This window comes from Echeneis naucrates, chromosome 19 (genome assembly GCF_900963305.1).
Source record: "Echeneis naucrates chromosome 19, fEcheNa1.1, whole genome shotgun sequence".
Taxonomy (NCBI): Eukaryota; Metazoa; Chordata; class Actinopteri; order Carangiformes; family Echeneidae; genus Echeneis; species Echeneis naucrates.
Window position 1 is genome coordinate 17,424,772 of NC_042529.1, and position 21,667 is coordinate 17,446,438.

General features: G+C 41.8%; 1 protein-coding gene across 5 annotated transcripts in view; it reads right to left on the reverse strand.

Annotated features, from left to right (window-relative positions):
* The window catches only part of arhgap23b (Rho GTPase activating protein 23b), a 33,512-nt gene that overhangs the window by 2,402 nt on the left and 9,443 nt on the right, over window positions 1–21,667 (reverse strand). Inside the window, exons 2-22 of one of the 5 annotated variants that reach the window (XR_003842214.1) lie at window positions 13,050–13,241; window positions 12,373–12,403; window positions 11,678–11,773; window positions 11,103–11,181; window positions 10,966–11,026; window positions 8,161–9,610; window positions 6,738–6,846; window positions 6,222–6,261; window positions 5,609–5,746; window positions 4,797–5,105; window positions 4,651–4,712; window positions 4,308–4,414; window positions 3,659–3,771; window positions 2,971–3,123; window positions 2,741–2,819; window positions 2,561–2,634; window positions 2,387–2,476; window positions 2,154–2,279; window positions 2,000–2,044; window positions 1,781–1,874; window positions 1,473–1,558 (exon numbers count right to left, since the gene is read on the reverse strand). Coding sequence is in view for 3 of the 5 variants with exons in the window: in XM_029527149.1 (XP_029383009.1) it covers window positions 319–343; window positions 1,781–1,874; window positions 2,000–2,044; window positions 2,154–2,279; window positions 2,387–2,476; window positions 2,561–2,634; window positions 2,741–2,819; window positions 2,971–3,123; window positions 3,659–3,771; window positions 4,308–4,414; window positions 4,651–4,712; window positions 4,797–5,105; window positions 5,609–5,746; window positions 6,222–6,261; window positions 6,738–6,846; window positions 8,161–9,610; window positions 10,966–11,026; window positions 11,103–11,181; window positions 11,678–11,773; window positions 12,373–12,403; window positions 13,050–13,241 (3,473 nt within the window). In the remaining 2 variants the exon portion in view is untranslated. Of the gene's footprint in view, window positions 1–318; window positions 344–1,472; window positions 1,875–1,999; window positions 2,045–2,153; window positions 2,280–2,386; window positions 2,477–2,560; window positions 2,635–2,740; window positions 2,820–2,970; window positions 3,124–3,658; window positions 3,772–4,307; window positions 4,415–4,650; window positions 4,713–4,796; window positions 5,106–5,608; window positions 5,747–6,221; window positions 6,262–6,737; window positions 6,847–8,160; window positions 9,611–10,965; window positions 11,027–11,102; window positions 11,182–11,677; window positions 11,774–12,372; window positions 12,404–13,049; window positions 13,242–21,667 lie in introns of all 5 variants that reach the window. The other 4 variants (XM_029527149.1, XR_003842213.1, XM_029527147.1 and 1 more) reach the window with 4 other exon arrangements.

Sequence of the window (21,667 nt, forward strand, 5' to 3'; positions counted from 1 at the left end):
TCTAAAGAGTGCAACAAATGTGTGCTATCTAACTAATTACAACACACCCTAGATAACAGAACAATTAGCAATGAGCTAATGTTTGGTCTTTAAAATCTGAAAAACAACTAGAGCTGTTTTCTTGACTTTCAGCACAAAATACAGATAGAACGTGTCTTCAACACAACCAAAGAGATGGGGAGAAAGGAAAACTATCACTGATAGAAACTTTATGAATCCATTCATCTGATCCCAAAAAAACAAATCAATACTTAAAAAAAGAAAAAAGAAAAGAAACAGCAAACACATACAGTAGAGCAAGAGTGGACTTGTTCATACCGAAGAGGCTGATCCACTGTCTCAGCTTCAGGAAACAAGAGCAGAAAGTCCAGAGAAAGAGAGAGAAGTGGAAACATGATCATGAGCATTGACGTGCAGAAAAGTCACATCCACTAACATGCATGAGGAGGACACAACATGAAGGTCAGTCAGAAAGTCAGAGAGGCAGTCAAACAGACCCCGTCAGTTAGTGTATTAGCCAAACGAAAAGTCAGGCAGTCAGTGATTGACAGAGGTTAATATATCAAGTCTTTTTTGGGATAGTCAGTTCTCTGCCAGTGACAGCTCTGACTGCTGATGTTTATATGTTGCACAGAAACTTGAAATAGCTTCACATAGCACAGTCTAAAAGTCTACCATAGTTCATATTGATGCTTTGTTTCAGACTCATTCTGTGTACAAAGATGATTGTGTTAATTTTTACTCAGCTTCACCAACCAGGAAGAACAGTCAGCTTTAATCTCTGTGCTCACCATGTGTGAGTTCTCAGTGGATTGTGGATTCACAACAGAAGCACTGCAAGCATGACTAAATTTGAGCATAAATGTAAAATTTGGTGACTTCGATTCTGTGCCTCTTTCTATCTCTTCAAATAATTTTTTCTCTTTCTGACTTACATAGAAACAGCTTATGCTGCATGGCACCATCCGCTGCTGGCATTTAGACTGTTTCATAAACATGTAGATGCTTTCTTCAACGGAAACAATAGTAATGTGTGGCACTTTCCAAGTTATCCCTCAGTCAATTCAAGAAGATACTAATTGTGTGATCACTTAATCTGTAGCTTTAAACATTTTGTTGTTTAAAAAAGTGTTGAGTTTGCATCTGCATCCATCTGGAATAATTGAAGCCATTGTTTAGTCTTCCCCACAGAAGCAATTATTATGCTATTGTAAATAAGATGGCAATCTCTCCCACCAAACACTTCTATGTTTACTAAGGGGAGCACATCTTTACAAACAGAAAGATGATCGATCGATATAGTCAACACAGACAACTGATTCAGTCAGCATATGACTGCAAGAAATAAATGTCAGTGGTAATTTAGGGTAGAACTATTTTGGACCAGCATCCTTTACTGAAGCCAGAGAGACAGCTCTCAGCAGAGGATCAACAGACTGTGTTACTCATGAGTTTTCATTGGCTGTGATTACCATAGGCTCCACCAAGGACATAAGCTCTTTGGACCCACAAGCAATATATCGCTATAGGAGTCTCAGTCACTGCAACAAGAAGAACACTGGAAAACAACAGCAAAAAGCTACAGGTGTGTGTTCAAAGACAGGATAGTATAAAAAGACAGAACAATAATCAAAAGAGAGCCAGACAAATGCCCAAAAAGAAACTAAATCGTGAATTAAACCAGCCACAGCTAACTTTGGTATTGGTGGTGTTACTGAAGCAGCTATCGGTCAATCACACAGACAAAATCCCTGTTTCATAAACATGTCTGTCTCCTCACCTGATGCCTCTCCTGGCATGCCTGGCCTGCCGATGTTGGACAGCAAGTGATCAATGTTGGGCACATGCTGCATTTCTTGCTTATCTACTGGACCCTTCACACAGACACACACACACACACAGACATGCATACACATATCCAGAAGAATCGAATATAGGGAACAGATACTTTTAAGCTCCACCAACTGCAAAATGTCTTCATGATACTATGACAATATACCTTCTCCTCCTTAACAAGCTCTCCATCACTGAAGAACCAGTCATACTGTTGAAGCAACAAAATACAAAATTAGTACACACTGTCAACGCATAATGACTGACACAACCAATAAAAAAGCACACTATTTCTCACACTGAAAGATACTGGTTCTTACATGCAGGATGAGTGTCTCCACTATTTTGTAGCGGTCTGGCATGTGAGTTACCATGTCAGTCATGTTGTCTTCTGATGTCCTCACCAGAGTGGGACCAAACACCAGAGCTAAGTTTCTGGGTTCCATCTGAAAATACAGTCATACATGACACAGTACAAGTACATGTAATGACACATTAGTATCATGCCTGTGTACAGTCATGATACAAAACCAAATTAGTGCAGGCAGGGCACCTTATTCTTTTCAGAATGATCCGCCACCCTCTTGAGGTGGCCCACTAGGAATTGGAGGGTGTGGTAATAGTGATCTGGGAGGTCATGGATCTTGGTAACAAAGTGAGACAAACAGGAAATAGTGTCACAAAGATTTCATTTGTACATATTCATTGTTCTGTATTTCATATGTACCAATTTCTTCATGGTCTTCAGTCTGTCTTCTGCATCTTCAACCCGGTTGGCATCAATGAAATCACTGTATTTGTCTGTAGACAGGGAATATGCCATTGGCCAGATGCAAACAACATGCAACAATATTTCCATTCATTATAATCAGGATATGCTTCATGATAACCACAGGAGTGGCCTCACCGTCAGTGAACAGAGGTTCAGGCAGTTTTCGAAAGAATGCTTTAAGCAGGCTACTAATTACATTCAGGTCCTGCCATCTCTGTAGAGACATGTGGGGACGGGCTTAGTATATCTTAGGGAGAACTGTACAACGTCGCAAAATTATTAATGGTTTTTACATCAAACTCAAAGACACAATTCATTGTTTTAAGCACTCTTTTCTATTCTTTAAAATTACATATCTTTCTCACCTCCTCAGCAGTGTTGATGCCCATGCCTTTGTTGAGATGCTCTTGAAGGTTTGACACCATGGCATTGTTACCAGGCACCCGGTAGATGCCAATGTACTCTAGACCTGTTGCCTCCACCACGCCACAGCACATCTCCACTATCAAAGGGACAAACTGCAGAAAGAGCAAAAACAAAGACAGATTTGAGGTTGATAAGGAGGAAGACAAAAGGTGGCAGAAACCAGTAAGGAGGGAAGGATGAAGGAAGCAATAAAGTACCAAGGTGAGAGCCACAGAGTTCCTTTGTTACTTTCATTGTGACAAGATAAACACTAGTCTGATCGATATAATTGAATAAAGGGCTCTCAGGTTGTGTAATAGCATCTAAATGTCAACCCATGTTAAGAGTTCTTTTTCAGTGTCAAATTAATTATCGTCAACAAATGAGAATTAGTCGTCCCTTCAGATCAATTAAATATGAAATATCATGATGATAAAAAGCTACCTGTTAGAGAACTTCGAAATCAGATTGATACTAATCTGGTATGCCTCTTTTGCAGAGTTTCTTCACATGACAAACACATGTAGCCCAGATTATTATTTTCTTCTGGTAACAATAATGTCAATGTCAATGTTATCAGTCCATGTGCTATGAATTATGTTGCTGCTACAGCTGTTCTAGCCTCAATTTTAAACACCAGGGGTTTACCTTATGGTTGATGGCAGGTTGACAGTCCTCCAGTCGTACACCAAAAGCCTTTGGACTGCCTGTCTTCTTGGTTTTCTTCATAATGTTGATTCCCCACAGTACCTTGTTGTCATCTGAGTGCACACATATTTCATGCCTAGTATGTCAGTAGATAACTAGTATGGAATAACTACTCCTGGTGTGGATCCAATGGTGATCCAATGATAAAAAAGAAAACAACCTCCATTCATCCATGCATTTGGTTTATTTTTACGGACTGTTTCTTGTATGGATGGAAACCATAATGCAGATTGTTGCTCATGTTTATTCAGCCATGCTTTAATCCCGTCAGTGTCCTTGGTTTTGATAGTGAGCAGTTGTACATTTCCACTTATTATAGAGTGTCACACATTATTTCTTTAACTGCTATAAAGTTTAGCAGCAGTAGCACAGCTGAGAATTTGCTCCTGGTTTTTGCAGCTCTTGTAGAAAACCACAAAATGCCATGACAATCTAATCCAATGGTTTGGCTCTATCTGGGCCAAAGCAATGAACTCACCAACAACCACACTGACCAAAAAAACTATCAATCTGTGTGTTCTAACTGTTGCTGCCTCTAACCAGCCGTTAAAACTTTGCAAACACTGATCAGAGCTGTATTTGTACCCACCAGCCCTGGAGGTACGGTTAATTGATGAGTTGTCAGTCTTTGCCAGGAGGAAGGGGGGCATTATACGATGTACTCTAGGGGAGGAGTCCGGTTTATTACCTGTCAGACTGCACAGAGAGACAATCAAAGATGATTGAAAATGCAATGAAATGCACTGTGGTCAAAGGTTATTCTTTGAAATGGAGGCTGAAAGGAATCCAGGAAATCCCTGTGTACTTTACCTCAGTGTTATGTAAAAAATTGGCTCCCTTGTTTTTCTTTCTTGGACAGTTATTGCTTAGGAAATGCTTAGACCCTGACAATTAGCTATGCAGACTATGTAGACAGATTTAATCAGTCTGACCTGTGCTTTCTGTAATCATTCAGCTTCTTGTTGATAAGCGCTTGTCTTGAGAAACCAATCTCCTAGAACAAATGAAAAACATGAATGAGGAAAGAATGTGTGCGTTGTATAAATTTTTTAAGATGAACTGCGGATAAGGGTCTAACCTCATTTTCAGTCTTGCTATTCTCCTTGATCACTCTGATCCAGGTCAGCATGTCGTCCCTGCCCTCTGCCTGCAGCAGGTACTCACAAAAGTCTTGTGTGGTCAGCCTTAGGGTGTGCTTACGCTTTGTTTCACTATAGGCAATGTCAATCAGGCAGCCACGGATGCTGACTGGGGGATGGTCATCCTGGCTGGTCCCCGCTCCTGCCCCATGAAGGACCGCCTCTCGCTTGTCCTTGTAGAGGAATAGCAAATTGGAACGCAGTACAGAGAAGACACGTTTCCATGGCCTCATGCCACCACCAACTTTCTACAATGGCAACAGACAGAAACAGGAACACAGATCTGTTAAGGTCTGGATTTTTCACATGGCAAACGAATGCAGACTGGATGTAATGAATGAACATCTTGGAATAGACTATTATGTAACTATAGAACGTGCAGAATTAATGTTCTATATATTCTATAGTCATATTCACGTGCACATGTAAACACCAGCTTGGAGATGAGTTTGATAAACTATACAGTACAACGTGAAGTATTTTCACTGTTGAAGCCTGCAGGTTCCCCTCCATATACAGCTACCATAGTGCTGACATTATGAAGAGTTACTTTTAGTTAATTTCTTCAATCAGTACATGATGGCAATGTTAAATAGCCAAATTCAGCTACAGATGACAGAATATGCTACTGATGGGGGATGGTCAGTTGGCCTTTGACTACTTCTGTTTGATGTGAAAGAGGTTTACTTAGAATACATTTTTTACAGTGATGTCACTATCAGATTGGAATTTGACAGGCAGCATGTTCTACCTTTCCCTTCTCTGTGAGGATCTGTTTGTAGTGTAGCCAGCCCTCCTTGCGGACATCACTGAAAGTGATGGTTCCTAGTTCAGAGGTAGAGTGGCGTTTGGAATGGGCCTCTTCCTGAGCTTGCAGGCTCTCCAGGGACTGAAACAGAATGTAGAGCTATCAAGGTGTTCAAAGTGGACACTATGCACATTGATTACTGGAAAATTAAGGGAAGTATGTGCACAGGCTACCACCACACTGAGTACACCTCGTTACAATATTGCTGTGTGCTCCGTAAATCTAAATGGGCATTTTACCTAGTAATGTAATTATACAGTGTTTGATCTTGTGTATAAGTAATCGTTAATGCATACATACATATATACATATACATATGTATATATGTACATATGTATATAATACATCGATAGTGCAGGCGCCAGAATACAACCACAACACAACAAGTCAGTTTACCACCAATCACTGCAACTAAAGTGTTGACAGCAGTGATGCAATCTCCATTCAAGGCTAATTTCCTGAACACTGGAGCATTGTTGGTCAATGCTGGATATTTTAGTGAAGCTGTACTCAGTTTTGCCGTCAAATGTCAAGTAGAGTAATTGCAATAGCTCACCCCATCAGTGAAGAAACTCTTGACTCTTTTTGGTAGTTTGCTGTGAAACATAAAACACATGTTACAACAACTACAAGTGTCCAGTGTTGCTATTTGAAATTATCTGTAAGAGACAAACATACACGTTTAACAGTTAGAAAAAACTAACAAACATCAAAAAGTTTCAAACAGGTGAGGCAGCTAATAAACTTCCTGAAACTGCAGTTACTTTGGAGTAAATCCACTTCTGTTGAAATAAGGTAATCTTTTAGAAAGGCCTGTGTTTGTTCTGTACCACCATTTCTTATTCCTGCAGGTTCCCCTACATATACAAGGGAAACATTTTATGTAGGTAAATACATGCAATGAAATTAATTCTTATCAAATACAACAACAGTGTGTTACATGACATGTCCTGCAGTTGAATTAAAGGGAGGTGGTGGAATTTTGTGGATCAGAGCATCTGTTCCTCTCTGTGGACAAGAACAAGGACTGGTGGTGGATACAGCTTGTTTGTCATGGAAGCTCTTGACTTACGAGAAGACACAGCCTTCTTCCCTAAAGGCATTAAGCCCCTCATCACAGGATTTTGACCTCTCAGGGGTGATAGCCAGCAGATAAGATGAGCGTCGACCTTTAATGCTGCCTGAGGAGACAAAAGACAAGCCAGAGAACACAAGAAGTAGGATGAGACAGAGTCAAAATGAATGGTCATGAAGTGTACAGAAAAGATGGTTGGGTGTTTCAAACTTTTAGTGAATAAAATCACTTACATTTATTATTACTTCATGGGTTCAATCATGGGTTTAATATATACATGCAAATTAAAGGAATACCTTGAATACAATTCCAATTTAGTTTTGGATACATTTTATCTCAGGGCATGAGGTGTTACTTTGCTGTTCTTGATGAAAAAAACAAAACAAAACTATTGTTTGTTTCTGTGATGAACTGGCGACCTTTCCAGGGTCTACCCCACCCCTCGCCCTATGTGAGCTGGGATTGGCTCCAGCAGCCCCGCGACCCGGAGACGGATAAAGCGGATGAAAATGAGTGAGTGAGTGTTTGTTTCTCATAGGATGAGGTGGTACAAGTCGAAGGAACACAATCACCAAAAGCTAAGCTTGAGAATATGATTTGCTGATTCTCATGAAATTATTTATTATTAACTGCTATAAGTGTGTTATAGTGTGTTATAAGAGGAAGTGCAGGCTCGTGGAGGGATTTTGGTCTCTGTAGTAACAGTCCAGACTTGTTCATACTTCATACAATGAATAGTGCCAAAAATTACATTTTCTGCTATATGTACCATTTAATATAAATGCGTGCTTAAGGCTAGCCCATTGATGTTTATCAGTTTTACTCCAAACACACTGAGGGTTGGATGAATCTCTTTAAACGCACTGTATATTCGTCTAATTCTCAAAGAGTTCAGCTGAGTGAGACTGACAGAAGTCCAGAGAATGAAGCTGGACAAATGAGGACATGGGTGATGAGGAGGAAGTGAGGGTGGCCATGGGGAGAGGGACTATGTTAACACCACAGAGCATTCCTTAGCATAGTCCCACACATAGTGAGACATGAAGATTGGGTGCAGACAGGACATACCATCTGTGTGTATGTGTGTGTGCGACTTGTGCGACTCTCCCAAAAACCAAAATTTACAATATGACAGTATTCTGACATACTGATACCATAAGAGGGTGCAGGAGTAGACAGAGGGAAGATAGACCAGACTAACAACCAGCATGCCCGTTGCAAGTCTATCATTTCTGCCTCCAGAGCACACAGTTTTTCATGAGAGGTGTAAAGGATAGAAACAGAAAACATTTCTAAATTTTGAGGTCAATGAAATGTTGAAGAGCTGTGCTGCAGCATGATTATTCAAAATAAAAAAGACTGAAGACGTGTCCAATGTCATTTTTAACAGAATTTGTGTAAATGTAATGTCATCACTGACCTATGAAGGGAATAGAAGACAAGGAGTCATAAGCATGCTGTGCCAGTCCACTGTTGATCCTGTGCTTGGTGCCAGGCCCCACAGGGACAGGAGAGGGAGTGACTGAAGAGGAAGGCGTGAAATCAGAAGTCTTCGGTGACTCCATGTGTGTTTTGTGGTGGGGGTGATGAAGAGCCTGAGTGTGGGTCTGACAACCTGTAAGAGGATTCTTCCTGAGCACCACCTCCTGATTCAGTGAAATAGGAGGGATGGCCTCCTTCTTCCCACCCAGTGGGGCTCTCTCCATTTCTGACACAGGCAGGGCTGGTGTGGATTGGGGCCTGAGTGCTGCTTTCCTCTCACTGTCTGCAAGGCTGCTCTTCCTCCCGGCGCACAAGTTTAGGTGGGGGCCCCTGTAGCTGGGCTCTCTGAAGGAGTGGGCCTGCTGCAGGAAGTGACCTCCTTTGTGGCTGTAGCTTTTGTAGCCCACGAGCACTTCCTCTTTTACTCGTCTTGTCTTGCTTTCCTCTTTTACTCGTCTTGTTTGGGGTTCAGCCACCTGCTGGCCTGATTGCCTGCTGAGAGATCCTGTGGAGGTGATAGGGGGTGTCATTGTGTTTTGATGCTGGTGTCCTCCTGAGACTTTCAGATTGGTTTGCTTGCTAAGCTTGGTAATGTGGGAGCTTGGTGAAGTGTATTCATAGTGTTGTGAGACCAGTGCAGTGGCTTGTGCCAGTGTTTCAACAGAACGCCCATAATTGTGCTCATATTCAGCATAAGCTGCCAGCAGACTCTCTGAGCATGACCGACTTTCTGGTCCAGCCACCCCACCCCAGCCAGCTATCCAATAGGAATCATGGGATGCAGCAGCTGCCTGGTGGTGGCGCTTGAAGGTTTCTCTCCTGCATTGCTCTGATGAAGCCGTAGTGGCAGACGCAGGTCCAGGACCAAGTGCCAACCTTAGCCCCAGTTCTGCTAAATGGTCCTGAGAGATACTGCGGTGGCATGGGGACATGTGTTCTGCAGCCTCAGCCTGGCTGTAGTACCAGTCTGACAGAGCCTGGTGGCATAGGGCATCAGCATGGGTGCGGGTAGAGGCTGGCAGGCTGCTTTTCCTTAGCGGAGGCAATGTTGCTGATGCAATGGCAGCATTGTGGTTAGCAAAGTGAAAGTCAAACGCACTGATGGCAAGAGAGCAGCTGCCACGTTGCTTTCCTAGCAGCGTAAAATGACCAGAATCCTCAGGCCCAGGCCAGCCAGAGGTGGGGGTAGAAGCAACAGATGGGTGGTCATCCAGTGGTGAGATGCTGGTGCCAGATTGGGACTGGTGGTTGTCCAGGAGGCTGTGGGCTGAGGGGAGTGTGGAGGTAGGCTTTGTGGAAGTTGAGGAGAGAAGTGGGGGCTCAGGGAGACTCTGTGCCCCATCTGAATATGGCTTATTGTCTTTTAGGTAGGCATCCTGGGAGTATGCCTGCAGACAGGAAGATTTATGGCATAATGTACAATTGACAGAAGGGATAAAAGAGCAAAGGTGGCAGGAACAGCCAAAGGGCAGAATGAGGTAATTAGGGCATGGATCATGCAGGAACACTTGTGTTTTCTTGTCAATAACAGCTTTGGCTTTTTGCTTGTTACCATTGTTGGCACCTGCTAATACCACATTTCAACTGTATTAACTTCTTTGGCAACAAATATAACATTAAATCTTACATTAACCGCAGAAGCACACACATGTTTATGTTTCCTGGGTTTGGACCATGCTGGAAAAGTAGAAGTGATTGTTGTATTTGTACATGTACCACTGGGACAGCGACAATGATAGGCCCTCATTGATAGATTGATTTGAAACCCTGTTCAACAAAAGATCCAATGACATTGTTGATGTGGACAGGGTTGACTATGAATGTTTGCGTGTGACTCAGATCAAATCAAATCAAATCAAATCAGATTTATTTGTATAGCGCCAAATCATAACAAAGTTACATCAAGGCACTTTACATATAGAGCAGGTCTAGACCAAACTCTTTATAAATTTATTTAAAGAGACCCAACAGATCCCCCGATGAGCAAGCACTTGGTGACAGTGGCAAGGAAAAACTTCCTTTAAGAGGCAGAAACCTCGAGCAGAACCAGGCTCAGGGGGGGCGGCGACTCAGATAAGGATACAGTGTCAATACTTCGACTACTACTTGCACATTTACAGGTTGTGACCTATTTTGTGCCTTTGTCCACAGGATATTATTTGTCATGAAGTCTAATACCTTGTTCAGACCCAAAATTATTTAGTTTTTGAAACAGTACAACAACACAGCTGTGACATCCTTTCAGAAGTGTTCCATGCGAGTTTGACAAGCTGGGAGGAGAATATGTCCCAAACCTAGTTCTTGTGATATGAATATTTTAATGACTGCCTTGTCCAATGGATAAAAACATTTAAAAAGACATGTTTTCATTATACTGGGATCTGTGTTGTTGTTTTGTTAAATTCCTTTGCAGGGGTTTATTGTAACAAAATAATAATACTTTGTCACAATATTTAAGTACATTTTTAGAAATATTCTAATAAGTGACATTCAACTTTTACTTGAGTCATTTTACAGTAAGATATCTGTACTTTTACTCAAGTATTGGTGCCTGTAGATAACTTATAAACAATCTTAAACTGATTTTAAGATGAATATGTCTTATTTCCAATGGATGATGATAACCTTCTTATTTGACCATGCACATTTAAAATGTTAAAATTAAGTTCCTTAAAGTGATAAAAGATAAATAAGAGCTACATAGCCTTTGCTACCTACTAAGAGAAAGAGAAATCATACTCACACTTACCAGCTGCAACACATCCTCATCTTTTGGCATAATGGAAAGCTCCAGAATATTTTCACTGCAGAAAAGACCAATCCATAAGAAGAAAATAAACAGGAGCTCATGTGACTATGCAAAAAATAATTAAGTCTCACCTTTTTTGGATAAGTCCAATCACCTGAGAGTAGGTTTTCCCAAGAATATTTTCACCATTCACCTTCACCAGTCTGTCCCCTGTGAATGTTGCACACATATTTTAAATAAGTTAAACCTTCTAAATCAACAATCATGCTTATTAGGTGAGAATTATGAAAAATGTTACTTGACAGCCACATACATATCAAAGGAAAGCTGAAACAAATCATGCATGACTGCAAATACTTGAGATGAGTACAGATGTGGCAAATGCACATTGGCTTTTCCTGGCTCTTCCAGCAGAGCAGCCCTGACTGTCCTATTTTGAGTTTTATCATATGAAGATAAAATCCTCACTATTTCATGCTTATTATCATTCATATTTTTACCACTGATTCTACGTTTTTATTATGATATTATAGCTAAAATAATGTTAATGTTAATGTCCATCTCTCTCCTTGTATGTGATATTGTGTGTACATAGTGTACATAATTCCATGTCTCTGTGCTTTAGTGCGTGTGTGGGTGCGTGTATGGGTAAAGCCTGCAGAAGTTGGACATGCATCCTGTCCCCAATATTGACCGTATCTTCTACCTGTAGAAAGTCCAGCTTGTTGGGCAGGACCGTTTTCTTTGACACTCTTCACAAAGATGGTGTCCATGGGTTCCAAATGAGACCGCTGAAAACCTGCTTAACCACAGAGTTATATTCATACAGACTTACTTACTACGCTTATTTTTAAGAGACGGTGTGCAAGTCACATTAATCATATGGAAATATGAAGAGATATTTGTACCAGATTATAGTTGGTTGGTAATACCCAGCTGTAGTCCCAAATAAAGATGATGTGGATACACAGAAACCATTCATGACAATAATCCAACAATACACATCAAACAAACATAAAATACGATGAATGCAGCAAAACACAAGTGTAGTTCTGTCAATACCATGGGGAAACCCATAGTAAAACTATTTCAAATAAGATACCAATTTAATGAAATTACTATGTTAAAAATAGTGAAATATTCCCTTGCGGAGTGGGATTTGATGAAAAATCATCACATGGTTAGTGCTGACAAAGGCTGGTTATATAAATGCCAAATTTTCATCCAGACAATTCAGAAAATCTTCTCTTATCTGAGCAAAACCCACAAAGTTGAACCAGCTCCATCTATTCCCCCTCCAGACACACACACACTCACTCTCTCTCAGCATCAGTGCTTGAGTCACATAACAGAATAGATCCAGTAGATCACATTGCAATGTAAAGCTAATTATGTAGTTACCTGTTGCAGCAGCATTTCCATTCTCCTTGTCCTGTGGGAGAGATGTCAGCATGTTACATTTTCTTTGTGACCACAGAGTGGTGCTGCTCAGCCCACAAGATACCAAATCAAGAGCTTACTGCCACCAGCTGACTTGGCTGCAAGACCGATTAACTGTATGAACATCTGGCTGACACACAATGTTGGTTTTTACCTTGTGTGACTGAGCAGCATATTGATATTTTCAATATGTGGTCGACACACAGAACACAGACAGATAAAAAACATATAGTCATTGTAGATCTAAATCAATTTTGCAGCATTTGGGAGATTAATTCCTACCATTCTTCAGTTCACGAACTGCTAGATAAGATGACTAATCATGTTTACATGTTAAGCATGAGGCTAGAACCAGGATAAAAATTACCATAGCTTTCAAAGAAAAACTTATCTCCATTTTGAACAGATTCAACAAATCACACAAAACTGACTCCAGCGCTGTGCTTTGTACACAGAGTCCCTGAGAATAATCAGATTCCATATTGACCCTTTGCAAATAGCTGGCCCCCAGCTAACAGTCAGGTGTAAGGTGGACAACCTCCCCCCTCCTTCCTCCTCCTATGAGTCTACAGCATGACCACTGGAAGAAAAAGCCTTGTATTTTGGTCAAAGACCCACAGCAGCAAGCAGCTACTTACTCTGAGGCTGTGGAAGGAAGACTCTGGAGGATAGACAATGAAGTGGCGAAGAGTGAAGCCAAATCCCTGTGAGTTCTTTCGGAGCAAAATGGTCCGTGGGCCCTGCCAAGATATGCCCTCCACCTCACCTGATGACAGCGGTCTGTGCCTGTTCTCATAGGATGATACCATGCCATCTCTCCACCCTTTAGCCTGTATAGGAAGGATTATGAAGCAAGTCTTTAATTCATCAACTTTCCTTTCTGTTTTAGAACAGAGACACCAAACATTAGCATATTAATTATTTTTAGATGTCTCTATTGATCTTGTGCATGTGACCATGTATTTATCTACAATTGCATAATGAGTTGAAATGTATAAGATCTGTAAATAAGTCATGAAACCCAGGAACCTGTCGAGGCTCCTAAACACAAATCTGAAAAATTATATAAACACATTATTTCTGCTTTACCGTCCTTCCCTCCCTGCTTTCATTGGATCTTGGGTTGGCCAACTATGTTCAAAAATCATTCAAACATATGATGTTGATGGTTTGGTTTTTGAAAGTGCAAATATTTATGTCTATTTTGCTTGTTTATACATTAATCTGAAAAACACAAAAATTACCTGTCATTAAAAGTGTAGTTGTTGTAATTAATTACTGCTCAAAGGCGAGGCTATTGAAAATGATATATTTTTTCAAATGGTAAATTCTTTGATAATTTGTTTTTATGGATACTAAACAAGGGCCAAAACACAGTAGACACTACTGAAGACATCTGACTGCTGGATTATGATGACGGGGAGAGAAAACATTGTTGCCTCACTGACACGCCCATCAAATCATTAAACACAAGTCAAACCCGACCAAGCTAGTTACAGAAACAACAAGAAGTTTCTTGGGATGGGAAGTGGATGGTCAAAACCTTGGCCTATAAGAATAGTTCAAAGAATGTCAAGCAGGAGATGCTCTCCACAGAAAGAAACGATTAGCTTTAGATAAAAAATTTTTATGTTTAGACAAGTACATATGTCTCCCCTCAGTGAAAGGATTCAGTCATTTTATGGCTTTTACTTCACATTGACTTCTTCAGATAGTTTCAAAGAGCCTCTGTTAAAGCATTACATAACATTTATTTTCTTCACTGTCAAAAAACCCGAGAGGATTCCTCCGTGGTGTGTGTCTATGAGACTGTGTTGACTTTCATGCTTTCTAATCACCTGACATCTCTGCAGGTGACATTTCACGCATGAGGGAAATGAGAAATAGAGGTTAAGGTGTACTTTCACTCATACAAACACACACAGGTACACACACACACACACTGTAATTATTGATCCAACAATACAACATAACAACAATATAACATCTATATAACATTTCATAAGAAAATGTTTATTTCAGTTATCCATATTAAAACTGAAACATACTACTGGGTGAAGTTATAACCCCCAATATCTGTCACAGCGGAGGTTGCAAAAGAGAATCAAAACATCACTAAAGGGACATCTCTTTAGACTGTGGGAGAAAACCAGAGAGCCCACATAGTAAACACCCACACTCCACACAGAAGGGCCCCAAGTGAGGGCACCAGCCTCATCCTCTAACTCTCTGCTCATAAACAAACCCCCTCAGTGCTACATTACATAACATCTAGTGGAGGCACAGAGACATGGGATTATGTACACTCAACACACACACACACACACACACACACACACACACATACACACACACACACACACATTCACGCTGAAATGAGTCATACACCATTTGCACAGTTTTCCTCAAGCTCCAGTCTGCAGTCACTATCCTGGCACCCTTAGAGTTCACAGCAAGGACTTTGAAGCACTTTGACACAGCAGGACACACCAGTCCAGTCAACAATCGTCCCCTTCCCATGCAATGATCAGAGGAAACAGGAGAGGTTAAAGCAGATGGCAATAGAATAATGTCAGAGGACATTCATCTGTCCACTGTGATCAGATCAGACAGGAGATGAAAAGCTTTCAGAAGATGGCAGCCATGGCTGTTTATGGAGCTCCAACCAGTCTACTGTGTACATGGTTGGCGCAAAGGCAACATTCAAAAGTAGTCCAGCACAAAAAAGAACCAAGCCACTAAAGTGGACTGATAGTTGTTTATCTTCACTCTACTCTTTACGTATTTAGAAATTCTTTTATCTCTCTATTCTCTTCACACAGATTTATTACCTTTTCTACAATTACCCTCAGCACCACTGGGCATTTTATTATCTTTCAGGCGTTTGTTTTGTTGGTGTTCTGGCCAAACAAAATTTTCTCATCATGTTTCCTGTTTAGCAGCAACAACAGAGCCACAAGAGGATCAGGTAGACACCTGTGTAGTGTTAACTGCTGCATGTATAAAATGTTTGTCTAACATATCAACATGAATTATCATTAGTTGCTTGTGTTGTGTACAAATTAGTTTGTACAGATTTTGCTTTTCTGCTTGTTGAGGTGGTTAGCTTTCCGAAGCTGATCTTGTCCTGCAGGACAGCAGTCTTTCAGTCAGCACAGGTAATGACATTCCTATTTAAGCCATGTCTCAATTTTTTCAGGGAAGAACATTTCTTTGGCAAAATGCTGACTCAAGAAAAGGAATCCTGTGATGGGAATTCCACCAGAAATGTACAGTCATGTCTCTTACCCAGGAAAATTGATGGCGGTGTATGACCTTCCAGGAGCACCTTCTTCTTGGCGATGAAATGAATGTCTGCTGTGGGGAGACGCGAGGTGAAATACCTCTTAACACTGCCAGCCAGATACAGCGAGGTTCGGAATCACTGCAGTCCACCCCAACAGAACAATGGAATCGCCACTCATGGCCTAACGGAGCTGGTGCAACATCCGACAGCCTCAGCATAGCACCTCCACATTCACATACATGTACTGTCTATGCAGTGAACAGGCAATAACACAGACAAGGAGTCACTTCAAACTTCAGACCCCACAACCCCACATCACAACTTGATGCATCATTGCTGGCAAGTACACTTCTACACAGTGTATCAAGTTCTCACAATCAGCACTATGTTGCAGTACGCCAAGTCTTCAGTGTTTGATAATACTTGAGCTGTATTTAACTGGAGCTTCATCATTTGTATACATCTTCCTCTGGGAAGTGATGGACAGCCATTCTATAACAATCTTGTCCAAACAAGATTAAATCTGTCTTAATCCAGTTTTCTACCATGGTGTTTCAAAGCAGTCCTAGTTTAGTTTTTTACAAATTTGGTTTTTAAAATGTCCCCAGATCAGAAAAAAAAACAAAAAACACTGCTGTGTGCTTTGCCTTAAATTTAAAGCTTGTCAGTAAATTTTGGATACAAATCAATTCCTGACCATTAGAACTGTTATCAGTTGTGCAGAGACGGCAGTCTGAAGTCAGTTTTTTTGATCTGGATATAATCCCATGTTGATGCGAAGAGATCCGAAGCGTCCCCCTCGTACTGTCTCTATGGTCCAGCACCGGTTGGCTTGCTACCTTTATTGCCGTCTTTGTTCTTCTCAACCCTTACCATGAAGCTCTCTCTCTCACAAGGGTCTATTTGCTGACATCCCCACACGCTCTCTCTCTCTCACATGCCACTCCTCCTTTAGTTACACTGTCCAGCTAGTTTGTAGAGCGTTGGTAGAGCAGTGATACGCTCTCTCCTTGTCTCCTTCAATTAAACTCACAACCTGCTGGCTGATTCGTTTTTTCTATTTGTGTGGTTTATGGTCAGTAACTATACCAGGGGTCAGCAGAGCCACAAGCAGCTCTCTCATCTCTGTGCCGCAGCTCCCTGCGGCTTAGAGAAAGTGATGTGAGTTAACAATGGCGATTCAATTTAAATATATTTGATTCTATTCACTTAATTTTTTCAATGTAATAGTTATGATTCTGGAGATTTAAATCAAATCAAATCAAAATCAGATTTATTTGTATAGCGCCAAATCATAACAAAGTTACATCAAGGCACTTTACATATAGAGTAGGTCTAGACCAAACTCTTTATAAAATTATTTAAAGAGACCCAACAGATCCCCCGATGAGCAAGCACTTGGCAACAGTGGCAAGGAAAAACTTCCTTTAGATTTAGATTTTGTAACACTGAAATAAATCACGTTTTAATATTTCTTCTCATTAAAATATGCGTTGCACCTCATACGCGTCACCTGTTGGAGACAGGCTGGCAAATTATTTTGAGCCCTTGACCCCTGTTCGCTAACCACGTATATATTAAAAAACAAAACAAAGCCCAAAACTAAAGTTTCTGAGGAAAATAGAACTTAGTTCTTTTATCTCATTACCGCAACAAACTACAGTGCTTATATACATAGTATAAATGTAATGAAACAATATGCGGCGTTATCTTAATCATAGCGGTCAAATAGGTTTTGTGACAGGTAGGTTTTATTTGGTTGAAATCGCTCCCACATGGCTCTTTCAATGCTGAGGGTTGCCAACCCCTAAACTATACTACAGTACATGACAAAGCAATAGAAATTGTCAGGGTGCCCTAATGTGGATCACCTGTGTCTTGTCTAGCACTGTATTTAAGTCCTGTTTTCAGTCTAGTCCTTGTCGGATCCTTGTTGCTTGTTCCTTGTTGCTTATTCCTTGTTGCTTGTTCCTTGTTGCTTGTCCATGCCCTGCCTTGTTGTTTTGCCCATGCCCTGTCGTTTTGTCCTTGTTTTCTCGTTCAGTTTATGTTGTAGATATAGTTAAGATTAAGGTCTTTTTCGTCAACTACCTGGTTTCTGGCTCCTGCAATTGGGTCCTCCAGCAGCTGGCCCTCTGGTGCGTGGTGCTGATGTCGCCATTCTTGTTACTTGAGGCTGACGGCACGGGTTTCTCGTCGGGGCAGCGATGAAACACAGCTTGATTGACTTAACCGGTAGACAATAGGGTGAAAAAGTTATCTGCTTCTCCATGAAGAAACTCTTCCTTCTGTAGATAATAGCTGAGAGGTCTCTGGGTTGCAAGCCAATGACTCTCACAGAGCCGAAAAGGTGTTCAGGTGAACACAGGTTGGTCTAGTCTCATCCAGCAAGGGTGAAACTCCAGCAAGGGGAATAAACATGCCTGTATAGGCCACTTTCATCTGTGATCTAGCTGGTCGAAAAGGCAAACTTTCTCCTGAGCAAGAATATCAGAAAGAGGACAAGATAAGGCCAGTATTTGAAGTGGGAGTGATGTCACGGCCCTGTTATCTTGGCTCCCTGTGTTGTACATATGTCTCTGGCAACCAGAGACAAGAGCCTGACAGATTCTGAATGAAGGGTGAAGGAAAATGGAAAGGGATGGAGGTGACCTCATGGTCAAGCCTCAGGCATTTACATGTAGGCCTTTCTTTGCCTGACCTTGTTGTGGAGGCACGAACAGTTAAACTGTTACTAAGGAGCCCAAATTGTACCAAGAAAATATCCCCAATACCATTCCACCACCACCACTCTGAATTGATGATACAGGGCAGGATGGATCCATGCTTTAATATTGTTTATTATATTGCTGAATCTGACCCAACCATCTCAACCTTGCAGCAGAGATCCAGACTTAATAGAGCAGGCAACATTTTAACTTCCCTGTTCTCAGCTGACTCAAATAATATCTTCATATCTTCAATGGCTCAGCCATTTTGGATCTTGGGTTTGTAGAAGTTCCAGCCTGCCTACCTTTGCTCTCTCTGTCCGTCAACGTGTGGCGCTTCCTCTCAGGAGCAAAGTCAAGGAGGAGCTTGATCGAATGGAACAAATGGGGATCATAGCCCATGTAGAGGAACCTACTGAGTGGTGTGCAGTTATGGTCCCTCTTGTGAAGCCAACAGGAAAACTGTGTATCAATGTGGTGTTGGGATCACCTCCCACGTACTCTGAAAAGAACAATAGAGAGGGCTACATGTCCCTCCTGAAACCTGGGCCAGAGTTGTCTGCCTGTTTGAAAACGGTGACATGACCCACTCCTGCCGGCGATCAGAGCGCTATTCAGCGCTCGGTCAAGCCCTGTGGGAGGAGTACTCCCAATTCACTGATCCCAGTGATCCCCTGTTGGTGCCTTGTGGCAAGGTCCATACCAGGCCAAACTTCCAGGCACGTCAATCAGTCCACCAACAGGGCAGGCGCCCAAACCAAAGAGCCAATGATCACAACCAAGGGAAACCGCAACAACAAAACTCCTTTCAAACGAATAGGAGAGTCTGGTTTGAGCAAAACAGCAAACAGGGTGCAAAATTTGACGGCAAAACACAGAATTCCTTCAAGGATGGGGACTTCCAGCAACATAGCATGGAAGACTTCATACAAAAGTGTGTGGCTGAAACAGTGTGGATGAATGGATGTCTCTAATCGCCTGCCAACCCAACTGGAAGCATCTAAAGAACCAAATGTCAAGCAGCCATCGGCATGACTAGGCCGGGTACCCTCTTCACCTGCTGCCAAAGTCTACTTTGTGGGTTGGGAAGAGGACCAACTGGACCCAGGGCACCCCCTGATCTTCATAAACCCATAACGGACAACAGTCATGTAGGGAAAGATAGGGTCCAGAGGCCTTGTCTCTGTTCATGCATCAATATGAGAGTCAGGTCATCAGCACCTAGCAAGTCAAAACAATAAGCAGAAGACATCTGGGTGCCAGAGAAGAGAACTACACCACACTGACACACATACAGCTGCACAATCACTATGGTTGAAGTTCAAGATAAGGGTGAAGGCTATCCGCACAACACACACACGTAAACTGTCCTCGGTATAAGAAGCATGTCACATGTTTTTCTGGTTGGTTCTGTCTCTGACTACATTGTTAGTAGGGCTGATGTGAATAAAGAGATTCCCCATCTGACACCTGTGTCTGGACAAACTGATTTCCTCTTTTCCACCTCTTTCCACCACAACATAATTGGTGACCCTGACGTGATCGAGTTTGGATCCTGGGCTGAGAGGGAGGCCACCGCGTCCCGCAAAGAACAAAGCTGCAGCATAAGGTAGGTTAAATTAAACCTACACTAGTGCACTCGCTGTGGGGGTGACGGCTAAAGTCTCAGCTATTGTGGATTTACTTGGAATGAATACCCTTGAATTGACGCTATTGGAGCAAAAACATTGTTGAAGCATTGTTGAAGGAAAGAGTGGTGGAGGATCAGAGGGGGACACAGGCCCCAGGTGGAACCTGCACGTGGAGGTTCTGCCAGAAGATTCTGTAAGAGTGTGTGTTGTGTTATTATGGTTATGTATTTATGAGAAGCACGGAAGGTGCTCTGTGGCAGCTTGATCATTGTAGGTGTAAATTCCATTTTGGCTGATTGGACATATCTGGCAGTGTAGCTGGCCAGTCATAGTGCTTGGATAGGTTTTGGAGAGAACTCTAAAAATCTGAAATAATTTTGCATGAGCAAAACTCCATTCTAAGAACATACGTTTTTTTTTTTGTTGTTTGTTTTTTTTTTTTTTAATCTGCAATGTGTGGTTGTTTTGAAAAAAATACATTCATTTATGTTGATCTGCAAGACTGGGTGTGAATGAATGGATGAGAAAGAAGTGTTTTATGGTTGAGGGGAGACCGTTGGAAGTGAACAAATAAAGTGAGGTGTTTAGGCCAGGTTGTGGCACAGAGAGGAAATTGTGACGTCAGAATCAAAGGAGTTAAAGTAAAGTTAAAGAGTTAAAGGAAAATGGTGAATGAGCAAAGAGAACACCTCCAGGCTACTCCTAGTCAAGTGTGATTGGTGTGAGTGGCCAGTGGGAAGTGAAGAAGGTGTGTGTGGGCGTGGTAGTACAGTCTACTCAGATGGATAAAGTACATAGACACAGAAAGCTAAAAATAGTTCCCCCTCCTTGTGCTTTTCCCATGTCCTGTACAGAGATTTAGGACTTTTCTTTTTCTTCTCCTCTCTTTCCTTATACATCAGTTTACATCAGTTAAAAAGTGCTAATAGCAAGACGAGTATTGTGCCAACAGCCCTTTAAGTATCCAGAATACTTGAAACGAGATAGTAAAATTTCTAAAAAAAAAAATGGGAGAAGCGAACAAAAGGAATGACCTCTGCATGGCTTAAGGATGGCACATTTGATGTGTCAGTGTGTGAGGACATGGAAAGGCGAATCAAAGGGTCAAGAGCTGAGTCTCCCTGTGCACCAGCTCATCAGTGAGTCTCCTACCAGGTGGGGATCCCGAGGGAAGATGATTGAGAGGGTACTGGAGCAGGAGCAAGCTATTTCTCAAGTCTTAGCCGCAGACAAGAAAACTCGGCATCTCGTTCTCACCTGGCAAGACCTGGAAGTTCTAGAGTCAGGGCACAAAACTCTCAAACCCCTCCTGGAATTCATTGACACTCTATCCGGTGAGAGCTATGTCACAGTGTCCTATGTCAAGCCTGTGCTCCATCTCTTCCAGTCCAGCGTCTTGGCAAGTCAGGATACTCCACTCCACTGACCCAGTCTATCAAAGCCTCCATCATGGATTGCCTGAGGGAGAAGTATTCTGACCCTTCCACTAACAACCTGCTGGACATGGCAGGCTTATTGGATCCCAGGTTCAAAACAACATACTGCACAGAAGAAAAGGTGGAGGACATCAAGAGCAGAGCCAGAACCGAGATGGAGGCAATGCTCTCTGAGTCTGACCAGGGCACAGCTGA